The sequence below is a fragment of the Triticum aestivum genome, chromosome 1A (genome assembly GCF_018294505.1).
Source record: "Triticum aestivum cultivar Chinese Spring chromosome 1A, IWGSC CS RefSeq v2.1, whole genome shotgun sequence".
Classification (NCBI taxonomy): Eukaryota; Viridiplantae; Streptophyta; class Magnoliopsida; order Poales; family Poaceae; genus Triticum; species Triticum aestivum.
This window is the reverse complement of record NC_057794.1, coordinates 536,786,403-536,805,172: the sequence shown is the minus strand read 5'-3', so window position 1 is coordinate 536,805,172 and position 18,770 is coordinate 536,786,403. Positions and strand designations below refer to the sequence as shown.

General features: G+C 46.2%; 1 protein-coding gene across 1 annotated transcript; it reads left to right on the top strand.

Moving 5' to 3' along the window:
• The first annotated feature begins 13,904 nt into the window (after positions 1-13,904).
• On the top strand, positions 13,905-18,537 carry LOC123044537 (uncharacterized). The gene is made up of 5 exons (XM_044467338.1): positions 13,905-13,974; positions 17,127-17,196; positions 17,457-17,679; positions 17,895-18,087; positions 18,185-18,537. The coding sequence occupies exons 1-5, from the start codon at positions 13,905-13,907 to the stop codon at positions 18,313-18,315; spliced, it is 687 nt and encodes a 228-aa protein (XP_044323273.1). The 3' UTR covers positions 18,316-18,537.
• Positions 18,538-18,770: the final 233 nt, after the last annotated feature.

Below are 18,770 nucleotides of genomic sequence, written 5' to 3'. Positions count from 1 at the left end.
CTTACGGCAAGGTTTACATCAGGTCTGGTACACAGCATGGCATACATAATAGAACCTATGGCTGAGGCATAGGGGATGACACTCATCTCTTCTATATCTTCTGCCGTGGTCGGACATTGAGCTGAGCTCAATCTCACACCTTGCAACACAGGCAAGAACCCCTTCATAGACTGATCCATATTGAACTTCTTCAATATCTTATCAAGGTATGTGCTTTGTGAAAGACCTATGAGGCGTCTTGATCTATCTCTATATATCTTGATGCCTAATATATAAGCAGCTTCTCCAAGGTCCTTCATTGAAAAACTCTTATTCAAGTAGGCCTTAATGTTGTCCAAAAGCTCTATATCATTTCCCATCAAAAGAATGTCATCTACATATAATATGAGAAATGCTACAGAGCTCCCACTCACTTTCTTGTAAACGCAGGCTTCTCCATAAGTCTGCATAAACCCAAACGCTTTGATCATCTCATCAAAGCGAATGTTCCAACTCCGAGATGCTTGCACCAGCCCATAAATCGAGCGTTGGAGCTTGCACACCTTGTCAGCATTCTTAGGATCGACAAAACCTTCCGGCTGCATCATATACAATTCTTCCTTAAGGAAACCATTAAGGAATGCCGTTTTGATGTCCATTTTCCATATCTCATAATCATAGAATGCGGCAATTGCTAACATGATTCGGATGGACTTCAGCTTCGCTACCGGTGAGAAAGTCTCATCGTAGTCAACCCCTTGAACTTGTCGATAACCCTTAGCGACAAGCCGAGCTTTATAGATGGTCACATTACCATCCGCGTATGTCTTCTTCTTAAAGATACATTTATTTTCTTTGGCTCGCCGCTCAACGGGCAAGTCAGTCAAAGTCCATACTTCATTTTCATACATGGATCCTATCTCGGATTTCATGGCTTCCAGCCATTTGTCGGAATCCGGGCCCGCCATCGCTTCTTCATAGTTCGAAGGTTCACCGTTGTCTAACAACATGATTTCCAAGACAGGGTTGCCGTACCACTCTGGTGCGGAATGTGTCCTTGTGGACCTACGAAGTTCAGTAGCAACTTGATCTGAAGTTTCATGATCATCATCATTAACTTCCTCTCTAGTCGGTGCAAGCACCTCAGGAACATTTTCTTGAGTTGCGCCATTTTCCGGTTCAAGAGGTAATACTTCATCAAGTTCTACTTTCCTCCCACTTAGTTCTTTCGAGAGAAACTCCTTCTCTAGAAAGGATCCATTCTTGGCAACAAAGATCTTGCCTTCGGATCTGAGGTAGAAGGTATACCCAATAGTTTCTTTAGGGTATCCTATGAAGACGCATTTTTCCGACTTGGGTTCGAGCTTTTCAGGTTGAAGTTTCTTGACATAAGCATCGCATCCCCAAACTTTTAGAAACGACAGCTTAGGTTTCTTCCCAAACCATAATTCATAGGGTGTCGTCTCAACGGATTTCGACGGAGCCCTATTTAAAGTGAATGCGGCAGTCTCTAAAGCATAGCCCCAAAATGATAGCGGTAAATCGGTAAGAGACATCATAGATCGCACCATATCCAATAGAGTGCGATTACGACGTTCGGACACACCATTACGCTGAGGTGTTCCAGGCGGCATGAGTTGTGAAACTATTCCACATTTTCTTAAGTGTGTGCCAAATTCGTGACTCAAGTATTCTCCTCCACGATCTGATCGCAGGAACTTGATTTTCCTGTCACGTTGATTCTCAACCTCACTCTGAAATTCCTTGAACCTTTCAAAGGTCTCAGACTTGTGTTTCATTAAGTAGACATACCCATATCTACTCAAGTCATCAGTGAGGGTGAGAACATAACGATAACCACCGTGAGCCTCAACACTCATTGGACCGCACACATCAGTATGTATGATTTCCAATTAGTTGGTTGCTCGCTCCATTGTTCCTGAGAACGGAGTCTTGGTCATTTTACCCATGAGGCATGGTTCGCATGTGTCAAATGATTCGTAATCAAGAGCCTCCAAAAGTCCATCTGCATGGAGCTTCTTCATGCGTTTGACACCTATGTGACCAAGGCGGCAGTGCCACAAGTATGTGGGACTATCATTATCAACCTTACATCTTTTGGTAGTCCCACTATGAATATGTGTAACATTACGCTCGAGATTCATTAAGAATAAACCATTCACCAGCGGGGCATGACCATAAAACATATCTCTCATATAAATAGAACAACCATTATTCTCGGATTTAAATGAGTAGCCATCTCGAATTAAACGAGATCCTGATACAATGTTCATGCTCAAAGCTGGCACTAAATAACAATTATTGAGGTTTAAAACTAATCCCGTAGGTAAATGTAGAGGTAGCGTGCCGATGGCGATCACATTGACCTTGGAACCATTCCCGACGCGCATCGTTACCTCGTCCTTCGCCAGTCTTCGCTTATTCTGCAGCTCCTGCTTTGAGTTACAAATGTGAGCAACTGCACCGGTATCAAATACCCAGGAGCTACTACGAGTACTGGTAAGGTACACATCAATTACATGTATATCACATATACCTTTCGTTTTGCCGGCCTTCTTGTCCGCTAAGTATTTGGGGCAGTTTCGCTTCCAGTGACCACTTTCCTTGCAATAAAAGCACTCAGTCTCGGGCTTGGGTCCATTCTTTGGCTTCTTCCCGGCAGCTTGCTTGCCGGGCGCGGCAACTCCCTTGCCGTCCTTCTTGAAGTTTTTCTTACCCTTGCCTTTCTTGAACTTAGTGGTTTTATTCACCATCAACACTTGATGTTCCTTTTTGACTTCTACCTCTGCTGATTCCAGCATTGCAAATACTTCAGGAATGGTCTTTTCCATCCCCTGCATATTGAAGTTCATCACAAAGCTCTTGTAGCTCGGTGGAAGCGACTGAAGGATTCTGTCAATGACCGCGTCATCCGGGAGATTAACTCCCAGCTGAGTCAAGCGGTTATGTAACCCTGACATAGTGAGTATGTGCTCACTGACAGAACTATTTTCCTCCATCTTACAGCTGAAGAACTTGTCGGAGACTTCATATCTCTCGACCCGGGCATGAGCTTGAAAAACCATTTTCAGCTCTTCGAACATCTCATATGCTCCGTGTCTCTCAAAACGCTTTTGGAGCCCCGGTTCTAAGCTGTAAAGCATGCCACACTGAACGAGGGAGTAATCATCGGTACGTGTCTGCCAAGCGTTCATAACGTCTTGTTCTGCAGGGAGAACAGGTGCATCACCTATCGGTGCTTGTAGGACATAATCTTTCTTGGCAGCTATGAGGATGATCCTCAGGTTTCGGACCCAGTCCGTATAGTTGCTGCCATCGTCTTTCAGCTTGGTTTTCTCTAGGAACGCGTTGAAGTTGAGGACAATGTTGGCCATTTGATCTACAATACATGTTGTAAAGATTTTAGACTAAGTTCATGATAATTAAGTTCATCAAAATCAAATTATTCAATGAACTCCCACTCAGATAGACATCCCTCCAGTCATCTAAGTATAACATGATCCGAGTTAACTAGGCCGTGTCCGATCATCATGTGAGACGGACTAGCCAACATCGGTGAACATTTTCATGTTGATCGTATCTTCTATACGACTCATGCTCGACCTTTCGGTCTTCTGTGTTCCAAGGCCATGTCTGTACATGCTAGGCTCGTCAAGTCAACCTAAGTGTTTGCATGTGTAAATCTGTCTTACACCCGTTGTATGTGAACTTTGGAATCTAACACCCGATCATCACGTGGTGCTTCGAAACAACGAATTGTCGCAACGGTGCACAGTTAGGGGGAACACTTTCTTGAAATTATTATGAGGGATCATCTTATTTACTACCGTCGTTCTAAGTAAACAAGATGCAAAAACATGATAAACATCACATGCAATCAAATAATAATAGTGACATGATATGGCCAATATCACATAGCTCCTTTGATCTCCATCTTGGGGCTCCATGATCATCTTGTCACCGGCATGACACCATGATCTCCATCATCATGATCTCCGTCATCGTGTCTCCATGAAGTTGCTCGCCAACTATTACTTCTACTACTATGGCTAACACGTTTAGCAATAAAGTAAAGTAATTTACATGGTGTTTCTCAATGACACGCGGGTCATACAAAAAATAAAGACAACTCCTATGGCTCCTGCCGGTTGTCATACTCATCGACATGCAAGTTGTGATTCCTATTACAATAGCATGAACATCTCATACATCACATATATATCATTCATCATTCATCACAACTTTGGCCATATCACATCACAAAACACTTGCTGCAAAAACAAGTTAGACGTCCTCTAATTGTTGTTGCAAGTTTTACGTGGCTGCAATAGGGTTCTAGCAAGAATGTTTTCTCAGCGTGATTTGTCAACTTCTATTTACCCTTCATAAGGACCCTTTTCATTGAATCCTCTCCAACTAAAGTGGGAGAGACAGACACCCGCCAGCCACCTTATGCAACTAGTGCATGTCAGTCGGTGGAACCGGTCTCACGTAAGCGTACGTGTAAGGTTGGTCCGGGCCGCTTCATCCCACAATACTGTTGAAGCAAGATAAGACTAGTAGCGGCAAGAAAGTTGACAACATCTACGCCCACAACAAATTGTGTTCTACTCGTGCAAAGAGAACTACGCATAGACCTAGCTCATGATGCCACTGTTGGGGAACGTTGCAGAAAACAAAAAATTTCCTACGGTTTCACCAAGATCCATCTATGAGTTCATCTAGCAACGAGTGATCGGATTGCATCTACATACCTTTGTAGATCACGCGCGGAAGCGTTCAAAGAACGGGGATGAGGAAGTCGTACTCGACGTGATCCAAATCACCGGAGATCCTAGCGCCGAACGGACGGCACCTCCGCGTTCAACACACGTACGGTCAGCGTGGCGTCTCCTCCTTCTTGATCCAGCAAGGGGGAGGAGAGGTTGATGAAGATCCAGCAGCACGACGGCGTGGTGGTGGATGCAGGGGTCACCGCAGCAGGGCTTCGCCGTTCTACTACGAGAGGGAGAGGTGTAGCAGGGGAGAGGGAGGCGCCAAGACTCAAGGGTGCGGCTACCCCTCCCTCCCCCCCTTTATATAGGCTCCCCTAGGGGGGCGCCGGCCCTAGGAGATGGCATCTCCTAGGGGGGCGGCGGCCAAGGGTGGAGTAGCCCCCAAGGCAAGTGGGGGGGCGCCCCCCACCCTAGGGTTTCCAACCCTAGGCGCAGGGGGTGGGCCAAGGGGGCGCACCAGCCCACTATGGGCTGGTTCCCCTCCTCACTTCAGCCCATGGGGCCCTCCGGGATGGGTGGCCCCACCCGGTGGACCCCCGGGACCCTTCCGGTGGTACCGGTACAATACCGCTGACCCCCGAAACTCTCCCGATGGACGAAACTGCACTTCATATATATAATTCTTCACCTCCGGACCATTCCGGAACTCCTCATGACGTCCGGGATCTCATCCGGGACTCCGAACAACTTTCGGGTTACTGCATATTCATATCTCTACAACCCTAGCGTCACCGAACCTTAAGTGTGTAGACCCTACGGGTTCGGGAGACATGTAGATATGACCGAGATAGCTCTCTGGTCAATAACCAACAGCGGGATCTGGATACCCATGTTAGCTCCCACATGCTCCTCGATGATCTCATCGGATGAACCACGATGTCGAGGATTCACGCAACCCCGTATACAATTCCCTTTGTCAATCGGTACGTTACTTGCCCGAGATTCGATCGTCGGTATCCCAATACCTCGTTCAATCTCGTTACCGGCAAGTCACTTTACTCGTACCGTAATGCATGATCCCGTGACCAGACACTTGGTCACTTTGAGCTCATTATGATGATGCATTACCGAGTGGGCCCAGAGATACCTCTCCGTTATACGGAGTGACAAATCTCAGTCTTGATCCGTGTCAACCCAACAGACACTTTTGGAGATACCCGTAGTATACCTTTATAGTCACCCAGTTACGTTGTGACGTTTGGTACACCCAAAGCACTCCTACGGCATCCGGGAGTTACACGATCTCATGGTCTAAGGAAAAGATACTTGACATTGGAAAAACTCTAGCAAACGAACTATATGATCTTGTGCTAAGTTTAGGATTGGGTCTTGTCCATCACATCATTCTCCTAATGATGTGATCTCGTTATCAATGACATCCAATGTCCATAGTCAGGAAACCATGACTATCTATTGATCAACGAGCTAGTCAACTAGAGGCTTACTAGGGACATGTTGGTGTCTATGTATTCACACATGTATTACGATTTCCGGATAACACAATTATAGCATGAATAAAAGACAATTATCATGAACAAGGAAATATAATAATAATCCTTTTATTATTGCCTCTAGGGCATATTTCCAACACTTGTAGTGATGGTGAATTGTCCTAAATTATGTGATGTTCAAATTATTAGTTCTCTTTTTGAGTTCAGTTTGCAGCCAAATTATGTGATGTACTTGTGAGTTCAGTTTGTAGCTAAAATGGCATCTGTTTCTGCAGTTTAGCAGTTAACAGCACTGCAGCGCCCAACAGTGAGGCGCTGCACTGTAGTGTGCAGCGCCCAACGCTGAGGCGCTGCACTATACAGTGCAGCGCCCGTCCCCTAGGTGCTGCACAACTGGGCATGGCTATCCAGAGAACCATAGAAGACTTGCAACACTGACCATACACGAAAATTGCTAAGCCAGTGTGCCACTGGCGCTGCACTTTACTGTGCGACGCCTTTCCCTTGGGTGTTGTACCATAGTGTGCAGCGCCTATGTTCTGGGCGTTGCACTGCTGTTTACTCGAAAAACAGAGTTTACAGCAATTTCAATTCACGGGAACATCATAATACTTACAATCACTGGAGCATCACAACAATTTGAACAAACACAAATTTTATGCCGATGAGTTCATAACTTAAGAACAAACACATGGTTCACGAGACATTCATTACAAATGACAAATGGCAGCTTGCCCTAGAAGAAAGTTCACCAACATCTCACATAACCTCACAAGTTCACGACACATTCATTAGAAGATAGTTGACGATGAGTGCACCGAAGCGAAGTCCCTACTGAGTAGAGAGAGGCCATTTCCCCTTCTTGTCACATGCCGAGTCCTCCTCTTGCGCCTCGCAAGCCTTTGAAAGCTTTCTTGCCCTCTCCTCCTCACGAGCAAGTTTCGCTTGGCGCGCCCTCTCCTCCTCTCGTTTCTTTCGCTCCATCCTCTCCTTCTGACGACACTCTTCCTCCAAGCCTCTTTGAAACGATTCTTCGAACCACCGTTGCCGCCTAAGACAATCTTGGTATTGGTCCTTTTGGACATCTTCTGGCACTTCAAGATCTATCCATGTGAAGTACTTGCATAGAGGAGGCGGTGACTGCATACAAATTTTTTGTTAGTGTTGACACACATTTGAGAGTAACATTTTACTTCTTGAGCTTACCGATGGTTGGTCATAGGCGTTAGTTGGAAGTGCACGATCATAAGCATAGTTCGGGCATACAAAATATCTCCGCCCTTCCGTCCATGATTTCTTTCGGTCGGTGGACACCTTCACCTTGCAAACATCTCCACACCAACATGGCGGGATGTTGACATCTTTCTCCTTCACCTTGTCCAAAGATGCGTCCTCCCACTTGTTCGGCATGTCTTCTTGGTTAGCACACAGTGGCCTCGTCATGGAACCGGATGAAGCCATGCCTACAAAACTGAGAATTCTTGGTTAACCCTAACCCCCACTTAACAATAACCATAACCCTAACACCAAAATCAAACACACATAACCCTAACCCTACCATAGTTTGAAGCCTAACCATACCTAATTAGCAAAGAAACATAACATGATTCAACACACATTTCCAAATCCAAGCCAAAAGTAGGGTTTCCCCAAAGTAGCAAGATTTGATCAAATGTGACAATTCCTATTGATGAAAATGAGGGGATCGGATGAGATTACCTTAAGGGAGGGGTTGGCTTCGATATCCACGGACAATATCTCCGGATCTGAGAAGGATTTGAGAGGGGGAGAGAGGAGGGCAGAGGGGAGGCACTGAGCTTCAGGTTTGTGTGGGGGGTGCGGTGTGTGGGGTGGGGATGGGTGGGAGGGGGGTGGGCGCAGCCTAATAGATATCCAAATGTGCAGCGCCTAAGGGCTAGGCGCTACACATTATAAGTGTGGCGCCTCGCCCATGGGCGCTGCACTGCTGGAGAAGTGCTCTGTTTCTCTCTGGACTGGCATGGCACCACACTAGACAGTGCAGCGCCCAGCTGTCGGGCGCTGCACTGTCTAGTGTGGTGCCTTGCCCGTAGGCACTGCACTCTGACTTAGCAATTTTTGGGGTGCAAAAGCTACGGGAACTGCTCTGTTGCTCTCTAGACTGGCATGTCCAGGTGTGCAGCGCCCAAGGCCTAGGCGCCACACTAAATAGTGCAGCGCCTCTCCCATGGGTGCTGCACGACTGGACATGCCAGTCCAGAGAGCAACAGAACACTTCGAGTAACTTTCCAGCCCAAAAATCGCTAAGTCAGTGTGTAGTGCCCATGTGTAAGGCGCTGCACTATATTGTGTGACGCTCAGGAGCTGGGCGCTGCATCATCTGTTGTTTTCAAATACCAAGTGATGTTTATGTTTTGTGGTTCACATAGATGGCACATAATCATATCCAAATCACATGTAGTAGTCCAAAACACAGAAAGAAGACATAGCACATAGAGTGGTCCAAATCACATAGTCATACACACATAGCACATTGAGTAGCCCAATCACATAGTCATACACAATGCAACACAAACATTGAGCCAAAACACATAGTCATTTAGGACTCATAGCACATAGTATCACACATTTAGGACTCATAGCAATGTCCCTTCTTCTTCTTCTTCCTCTCTTCTTCTTCTTCTTCCTCCTCCCACCACTAAGGAATCTCACCTTTCCCCTCCGTGTCCTCCACCCCCTTCATTGTTTCCATACCTACGAAAATGGAAATGTAATAGTTAGTCACACAATGCAAAATGACAACACAAACATTGAGCCAAAATAACAAGATCATAGTAAGTCACATACGGCAATGGTCCGTTGAACCAAGTGAACATTCCTCCACTACGGCGGCCGCCAAGGCCAAGATCACCATGGCCTCTACCACCACCACGGCCTAGACCACCACCGCGGCCTCTACCACCACCACGGCCAACACCACCACCACGGCCTAGACCTTGACCAAGGCCAAGACCATCACCACGGCCTCTACCACCACCACCACGACCAACACCATCACCATGGCCTAGACCTTGACCAAGGCCAAGACCATCACCACGGCCTCTACCACCACCAAGGCCAAGACCATCACCACGGCCTCTACCACCAGCACGGCCAAGACCATCACCACGGCCTCTTCTAAGACCTAGTTGAGTCCCTCTTTGTTGCCTAGTTCCTCGTTGGCTTGTTTGACTTGATTGGTTTGGCAATTGGGCACTTGTTTGACTTGGTTGGCTACTCCTTGGTTGGCCATCATTTGCTTGGCTTGTGCTTCCATCATTTTTCTTTGATCTCTTTCTTGGTTTGGGAAAAGTTCTTATGTTGTGTCCCCCATGACTGCAGTCCCCACAATAGGATTGCTCACGAGGCTCTTGGAATTGGTCGGTGCTGTATTCTCCACCGCCACCGCGGCCCCATCCGTCCATGTCACCTCTAAGACGCTTTGTCTTACGTCTTCCCCGTCTAACGACCTTCAATTATGGGTCCGGCCATAGTTGAACTCCATGATACTCCGGCCATTGTGATTGGTCCAAGTACGACTCAAACCGGGGAGCCCATGTATTCTTTACCGTCATGATTGATAACTCGGACTCCCGCACAGTAAGAGGGTGATTGACGTCAACATTCCTAACATGGGTTGTGTTTAACAAGTGCAAGCATGGAAGATGAAGCAACGATGGCCTCATGCAGCTGCAATCACACCGTGTTAGGGAGACCTTGAACGCGCGGCCTCCGTGTTGGTGGCCATCGTTTGAGGTTCCTCCAGGCTCTTTCACTTCATACTTCCACTCGTTGTCGTCATATAGAACAGCTTCTTGGGAGTCTGCCTTTCGTGATTGAAATTCCAACCATTCTTCACCTTTGGTGGGAAATTATACTTGTGCTTTTCCTTGTTCTCACCAGCAATCTGCTTACTCGTCTCCATTGAGTACTTTAAAAAGTACGCATTCATCTTGTCAAAGGTGTATTGAACTATTGCCGTCACGGGTAATGCACGTACACCCTTGAGCACCTTATTGAAGCATTCTGCCATGTTGCTTGTCATTTGACCGTACCTCCAGCCATCTTCATCGAAAGCACGTGCCCACATATTCCTTTCGACAATGTTCCTATTGAGAAATTCAAGACCACCGGGGTCAAGTTTCTTGTGTCTGAGCAATGCATTGAACAATGTGGCAAACCGCTTGTCGAAGAAAGCGAGACAACAATCTTGAAGATGATCGGCCAACTCCTTGATACCACATGCCCTATAGAAGTTTGCACAAAAGTGCCTCATGCACCATCGATGGTGCAACTTTGTATGTCTGGGAATGTCAACCACAACCATGTTTAGAATTCCTGGATGGTGATCTGATATGACACAAATTTCCCTTTCAGCCGGTAATACCCTTGATCTCAATTGACGCAAGAACCACTCCCAGTTATCATTGTTCTCCACCTCAACCAAAGCGAAAGCCAAAGGCAACACCCGGTTATTGGCATCACTTGTTATTGCAACCAACAGAGTGCCCTTGTATTGTCCGGTCAAGAACGTGCCATCAATGGCGATGATGGGCCGACAATGCTCAAAAGCCCTCACGCATTGCTCAAAGGCCCATAATGCACGGCCAAATACTCGCACGGTCCTCCCGTTGTGAATCAATGTTTGGTGCCCATGAGGCTCGACCACATGAGCCATGCCTGGGTTTGTGGCGGCCATAGCTAACAACAACCTAGGGAGTCGGTTGTATGCTTCCTCCCAATTGCCATATAACATCTTGAATGCGGCTTGCTTCGCCTTCCATGCCTTGTCGTACTTGATCTTGTAATGAAAGATGGCTTTCACAATGTCAATGACACTCTTAATGCTCATTGTTGGAAGTGTGGATATTTGGTTGGAAAGCCTGTAAGCGATGAACTCGGACGTGAGTTGTCTGTGTTGTTGGTACACAAGCTCGCCATCTGCATTCTTGTGACGGCACATGTGAGTTGGTAGACAACTCACTATGCACCAAGTGGGACCTCCTTACCATGGCCTTGCACGCACAATCCATGGACATCTTGGCACTTCACACTTAATCGTGTAACACACATTGACGTCCGAGTTGGCCACTCTATGTGGACGATAATGCGTAACCGAGTAGTTGTCGAGCCACATCTTCAATTCCAAGAAAGAATCAAACTCACAACCGGGAAATCTCTCGTTCTTGCCATCTTCCAAATCACGGTGAGAACTTGGCCTAGCTCCAAGAGATATGCATTTGCCACCATCCACAACAGCTGCATCCGCGAGACTAAGATCCTTGAACAATGGTGTCTTGTGATCCCGCCCGAATACCTTCTTGAATGCTTGGGCCTCCTTCGGCGTGAACCCCTCCTCATCAACTTCTTCATTGGGACCATCGTCATCCGACTCTGATGCATATGCACGGGAAAAAGGGATGGATTGGTCCATTGTCTCTTGCATATGATATTGGTCGAGATCACCCACATTGTTGTCATGGAGATCAACTTCGTTGTCATCCTCCTCGTACTCATCATTCTCCTCTTCAAAAGCTTCATTTTGGTTGTTTGGAATCGGGCTCAATGTTGGCCAATCTTGTTGCGTGAAATGAGGTTCACTCATTTGATCTGGGTTCATGGGTGGTGGAGTACTAGCAACCAACGGGGAGGGGTTCCGGTTCAAGTCCAAATGCAAAGTAGACTCAACCTTCTTGGAGGCAAATAACTCAAGAGCCTTGTCTAGAGATTCGGCGAGCGCCTCCTTGTATGCAACCCAACGTTGCTCGGAGTTCACACGCATTGTCTTCCAAAGGATGTGCATTCCAAAACCAACATTATGCCTTCCCTCGAACTCAACAATGTCACTTGGGTCCATCCAATTCAAATCCTTCCTCACTTGTTCCAAGAGCTCCGCATAGCTAGGACTACTCTCAAACACCATGTCGAGCTCATCCGGGTCCGGCTCAACATTGCCTTTCAAAAAGGCCTCTTTATCCACATGATGAACATAAACACATGTTCTTCCCATCCCTACAATAGTAAAAAACACACATATATCAAGTAAGTACTTAACCAAGTATTTGCACAAAATACATAAGCCCTAACATAGATATGAAACAACAACCCTAACCCCCACTTAACAATAACAACAACCCTGACAATAGCATAACCCTAACCCCAACATAAAAACACACATAACCCTAACGCTAGCATAGTATGTAACCTAACCCTACCAAATTAGCAAAGAAACATAACATGTTTGAAGACAAATTTCCAAATCCAAGCCAAAACTAGGGTTTCCCCAAACTAGCCAGATTTGAGCAAATGTGACAATTCCTATGGATGATAACAAGGGGATCGGAGGAGATTACCTTAAGGGGGGGGGGGGGTTGGCTTCGAAATCCACGGCCAAGTACTCTAGATTTGCAAGATTTGAGAAGGATTTGAGAGGAGGAGAGGGGGGAAAGGGGAGAGAGAGGGGCCCTTTGCTTCAGCTTGTGGGTGGGGTGGGGGTGTCTCGGGTGGGGTGAGGGGGTGGGGCCAGCCAAAGTGGCAAACAGACAGTGCAGCGCCTAAGGGCAAGGTGTTGCACATTACAAGTGTGGCGCCCAAGAGATAGGCGCTGCACTGCTGTCTGTGGGGCCGCGCCTGGGCCCGGGCTGCCATGTTGGCTAAATATGCGACGCCTTAGACAAAGGCGCTGCACAGTAGGGTGCGGCGCCTTGCTGTCGGGCGCCACTCGAAAGGGTCAGCAGCGTGAATTTTTTTTTAAAGCAGTTCAAATTTTGAATTGTTTTTGTCCACAGGTCAAATATGTGTTTTCTGCCCATGAACACAGATCCTAGGACACACTAGCAGTAGCAGAAGAAAATTATCCTAGGACACACACTATACGAAACAAGAATAGATCGGTCCGATTGGATTCGATTGGGATCGCATCCAATCGGATCTACTCGAATCCTATCTAATCCTGTCGAATCCACTAACTACTAGCACATGCCTAAGAAATAAACCCCTAATCTACATCTACGAGCAAGCATTTAGGGGGTTTGACTCACCGGAGCACGCGCAGTCGCAGCGAACCGAGGCCGGGGTGAAAACCCCGAAGGGAAGGAGAGAGGTGGCGGAGCAGAGGAGGGGCCGTCCCTGGCGACAGCCTGCGGCATCGGCCCTGTGCTCATCGCCACGCCGGAGGTCGAGGAGGACGGCCCACCGATAGGAGAAAACTCTTGGATGAGGGTCAAGAAAACCCCCCTGCCCAATGGGGTCCCAACAAGCGGCAGCTCCCTCGACGGCGCCGGCGCCGAGCCCTGGACCATGAGGTCCGGAATCAGCGGCGGAGCAGGAACAGCCGGCACCGCATTGGCCGGTGCTGGTGGTGGCCGGCAGCAGATGGGGGACGGCGCTCGCAGCGCCGACGCTAGGTCCCGGCCCGAGTTCTGGAGCCCGGACAGCCAGCGCTCCTGGATGCTGGCGATGCACTGGTCGACGGGGGTCAGAGGACGGCGCGGCGGTGGACGAGGCGGAGCCATCGGAGGAGAGGAGAGGGAGGGGCGGTGAGGGAGAGAGGGAGCGGTGGGAACAGTGCGACTGGGGCGGTGAGAAGAGAGTGGGGGCGAGTTATGAGACGTCCCCTCCGTCTCCCGCGCTGCCCGAGGCGTGCAACTACCTCGCACGCATGGCCGCGCCCAGCCAGGCTCGCGAGAAACTGCCGACGCCGGGCCAAGCTGCGGGCTGCTTTAAGGTCCGTGCGGGCCACAAACCGCATGCAGCCCAGGCAACCAAACAGGCCGCGCACATCCCGCGCGGGCCTGGTTGGGCTGCATACGAGCAACCAAACACGCCCACAGTGAACATTCGCATAATTTTTGAACAGTTTCTAATATACTATGAACATTTTTATAATGCATGACGGACATTTTATAGTATGTTGTGAACATTTTCTTAATATATGATGAAAAAAGTTGTAAGACACAATGAACTTTTTATATTACATGAAAATAAAAAAAATGGAAAACAAAATAAAAGAAACAGAAACAGAAAAATAAGAAAAGAAAAAACCAGAAAAATGAAGAAAGAATGACGTGACTGTGGGCCGGCCCAAAATGGCGTGCCTCCAGACAATCCACCCCAAGCCAAGGCCTTTACAGAAAGAACCGAGGAGTGTCCCTAACTTCTAAGACCGGTTCAGGGGCTACTAATGGTGTACTCACCGCGTCGTCTCCCGACCAGTGTGCCGGGCAAAGGAGCTCCCAGGCGATTCACTAATAGGCCACACCCAAACGACCCACGGAGTACACAAGATGGATTCCCGAAGGCTTGGCGCGCGCACTCCAAGATCAAAAGTCATCTACACCACGATCTACCAAATACGTAGCTGACATATCTGTAACCCTAGACCCCTTGGTGCCTATATAAACCAGGGGTAGGGCGCATAGAGGACACATAAAATCTCGTGGTAGAAACACATGTACTTTGTATTTCACCCCAGTCACTACAACTAAAGCAGGAATGTAGAGTATTATCTCTTCGAAAGAGCCTGAACCTGGGTTAAAAAAACCTTGCATCTCTTGCTACCATCGTACTTAGGCTAGAGATCGGGACCCCTTATCCGAGATTCACCGAAATTGACTCCGACAAGAGGTACCCCAGCCACACCAGAGATCAGACCTCAAGTTTTGGTGTCTCATTAATGCGAATTGTCTTCCTGTGAGAGGAGGTGTTCCCATCTATACCGAGGTGCCCGTGGTGGCTTCATGAGTCTTCAAGCTCTACAACTTCAACTCAATATTCAATAGACATTTTTTTGTTTCCGTCTACAACGTTGCATGGTGCACTCTAGCAGGGAGTGACGCCATGACTCATCTTCCCCGCAAACTGCACAACTACTTATCGTGGCCATATTCCTCTCAAGTAGAACATCCCCTGCTGGAAGAGAACTTTTCGCAAAGAAACATACGAACTTACATCTCAAAAAAGAAATAGAACACATGCAAACTTTTGGCTGAAACTATACTTCATAATTTTGACCAATGTTTCTCCTCTCTGTGGCGGAACCTGTACACACATACGTACCCACCCGGGGGCAGTGCTTTGTTTCACGTCGTCTTAGACAAGAACACCTGTGTGGCTGTGTAACGCCCGCGTGCGTCAAAAGGAGGGAACTTCCCACGGGCGCACGCGCTTGGCCGGCCCACTCTCCCTGTGAGCGATATTTTATTTCATTTTCTCTCCGTTTTTAGTTGGTTTGAGTGTCGCGTCGGGTTTACTGTAACGGCCCATACTGTAGCATCCAGTTTACTATATCGGGCGGTTTTTTGTTCGGTTTTTATTTTAAAAATACACATTGAACATTTTCTTAATATCCGATGGAAATTTTCTTGATATACAATGAACATTGTAAAAATACACGATGAATCTTTTTTATATACGATGAACATTGTTGAAAAAACGTGATTATATACATTGAACAATTTTCGAATACGCATTGTACATATTGTAATATACGTTGAGCAATTTTTTAATACATTGAACATTTGTGTAATATATGTTGAACAAATTTCAAAACACACAGTGAACATTTGCATAATTTTTGAACAATTTCTAATATACGGTAAACTTTTTTATAATGCATGATGGACATTTTTTAGTATACTGTGAACATTTTCTTAATATATGATGAAAAAATTGTAATATGCAATGAATTTTTTATAATACACAAAAAATAATAAAATGGAAAATAAAGTAAAAGAAATAGAAACAGAAAAATAAGAAAAGAAAAGACCAGAAAAAGGAAAAAAGAGCGAAGTGGCCGTGGGCCGGCCCAAACTGGGTTGTCTGGACTCCACGCTTCAGCGAAGCCACGCCCTTCTTGATGCTGACAACATCGTTCCTCCAGTCTAATTGCAGCCTCATTACCGAAGTCTTTGGAGTATTTATTTGAGCAGAGATTGATACCGCGAAGAAGGTGTTTACAAAAAGTTTCATTGTGATTCTTAGTCATAGGAATTATTTTATCTTTTTTTGGATCTTAGGTCCAAAGCAGTGTACCTGTAATTGTTATCGGTGTCAATAGTTACAGGTATTTTTTTAAAGCAATACATTTCTGAAATATGGTACTACCATTTAAATTAAAAATATATCATTGCGTGTTCAAGAAATGTTCATGCGGTATTAAAAAAATTCTCCTGTGTATTTTAAAAAATATGGATATCATTCAAAACAACGTTCACACATTTCATAAAAAAATCATGCAGTTTTTAAATGTTATACAATGTAAAAAACATGTTTTCACAATTCAAAAAAATCATTCACGTGATATTTTAAAAAATGTTGATGTGTTTCAAAAATATATCATGAAATTTTAGAAAAACACAATGTATTTGAAAAATATTTAGCACGTATCTATTTTCTTTTCAAAACATGTGTTTGGAAACAAATTCATCATATACTATATTTAAGAAATGATCAAAATTTCCGCGCACAGCCGTCGCAACCGTTTTTGCCAGCGCTAAACGCGTTCTCCAGTCCACTCCACCAGGCCGAGGCCTTTTCGGAAAAGCAGACCGAACTGGGCTGGGCCGATGGGCTACCCAGCGTGGATCTTCTTATAGTACTACTACAAGTCTTCCTCTTCCTTTAGATAAGACAACTAACCCTCAAAAAAAAGATAAAAAAAGAGGAAAGAAAAGGCAACAGAGAAATCCATCTAGGTGTCGGCGGCGGAGGCGGTTTGATCTCACCGCCGGCGATCTCCTCCTTCCTCACCACCCGCCCTCTCCATATCTCGCTCCAGTTACAGTACAGGTACCGCCGTCCTTGTGATTTACCCGGTGGGGATCCGCCACCCCCAAAGGGGTTTCGCTTATTCCTGCTGTTAATTATATCTGATCTGAAGCAGGAGTGGTCGATCGGTCGGTGGCCATTTCGTCCGCCAACGCAACCTGTTGTGTTTCTGGAGAATTTTGGATGTACGTATGCAGACAGTACTTTTTTGTGTGTGTGGATTCATATATGCAACTTTGGGGATATCGTACTTCACATTTGATCTAGTATGAAGGAATCAATAATATTTGAAGAACTTAAGATGCAATCAAGAGCTTGATGAAACATATGACATAAGGTGAATGCCAATAGATTAGTATCCATACAGTGATTTTTTTTTCTTCTTAGACCAAACAAAATAAGCCTTAGATTTTACATCATAATTCCTCTATGTCCATGCATGCAGTGACGGCTCTGCCAGACTGCAGATAGGGGATGGTCCCATTCCTAGACCATCATCGATTACTCTCAAGGAGTTTGGTGATCTGTGGGTAGCTGACGCCAAACGTCAGTTCAGTCTCAGGCCCAAGTCGCCGTCCCCTGATGAGCAGCTGAAACGCAGACAAGAGCGTAAGCGCAAGGGCTTGGTCATAGCGCTCAACACGTATGCCAAGCGAAACAACATTCAGGTATGCCAAAATAAATCATAATCAAATATTTATGTTTGCTTGCGTTTTTTGCTTAACGACCCGTATTAAGGTGTGTTTGAGTTATTATGGAACTAAACTGCTGTTGTAGTTCATTATTTTTACTACTCATGGTTGGCTAGAACATCCATGCAAGTCATGCGATTTACTGCTGACCGGTCTGTTATACTCACATGTGTCGACCGCTTCTATTTCAGCTCTCTGAGTTGGAATTTGTGGAAGAGAAAGAGAGGAATCAAGTCGATGGATGCGCAGCACTATATGTGCACTCCAACTTTCTGGTGAAAGGTTCAGATGGCAAACATACTATGTTCTTTGCTGAGATGCGACCTGACTGCACACAGGAAGAGGATGTTGTTCTCTGCACACCTTTGGAAGAAAACAATTATGGTAAGTTGGTAACTATATACTTGGTGGAATCTCCATGATTTTCCGTTAGTCATATCATGTGCTAATGTATACATATATTTTTCCACGCATCAACAAGGTCATTGTTTTGGGTGCGATGATCGAGCAAAGGAGCTTAGGCATCCCTCGGGCAGTGGCTACTTGGGTGGACATAATGAGATGATTTTTCACTTGGAGGAGCTGGACAGTGATGATGACTGTTTTATGTGATGAGAGGAATCTATCCACCAACTAATCTGTTTGGTCTTGGTCTACTATATGCTGAAGGTCTATGACAAGCAAGTTCCTTTTAGAGAAGTGCCGTTGTAGCAACAGGTGATGCATGTGACATGTTATTGTAATATGTATCTTTAATATTAACTAAAATTATGCTCGAATCGGCGTAATAAATTATTGTAACTGAATGAGTATAGGATGATGTGTCCTAAGAAACTCCTGATTTGCGTATTTTAAACCTGGACTGGGAGTCGCAGTATTTCAGATTTTACTTGGTGCGAGATATTCTCCTTACTTGGTGTGAAAAGGGAACGGCGCACCGGCCGAGCGTTCGGCCGGTCACGCGTCCACACACGCGCCACGCGGTCAAAGAGCCCGCACGCATACATCCCTCCTATCCTTCTCCTTCCTTTTTTTCTCTTCTTTGCCGCTCATTCACCTTGCTCCTT

Excerpts from the sequence above, each read along its gene's own strand:
- LOC123044537 (XM_044467338.1), top strand. The coding sequence starts at position 13,905 with ATGGCCGCGCCCAGCCAGGCTCGCGAGAAACTGCCGACGCCGGGCCAA. Across the intron at positions 17,197-17,456 it reads GTTTCTGGAGAATTTTGGAT|TGACGGCTCTGCCAGACTGC; the intron begins GTACGTATGCAG and ends CCATGCATGCAG. Across the intron at positions 18,088-18,184 it reads TTTGGAAGAAAACAATTATG|GTCATTGTTTTGGGTGCGAT; the intron begins GTAAGTTGGTAA and ends CGCATCAACAAG.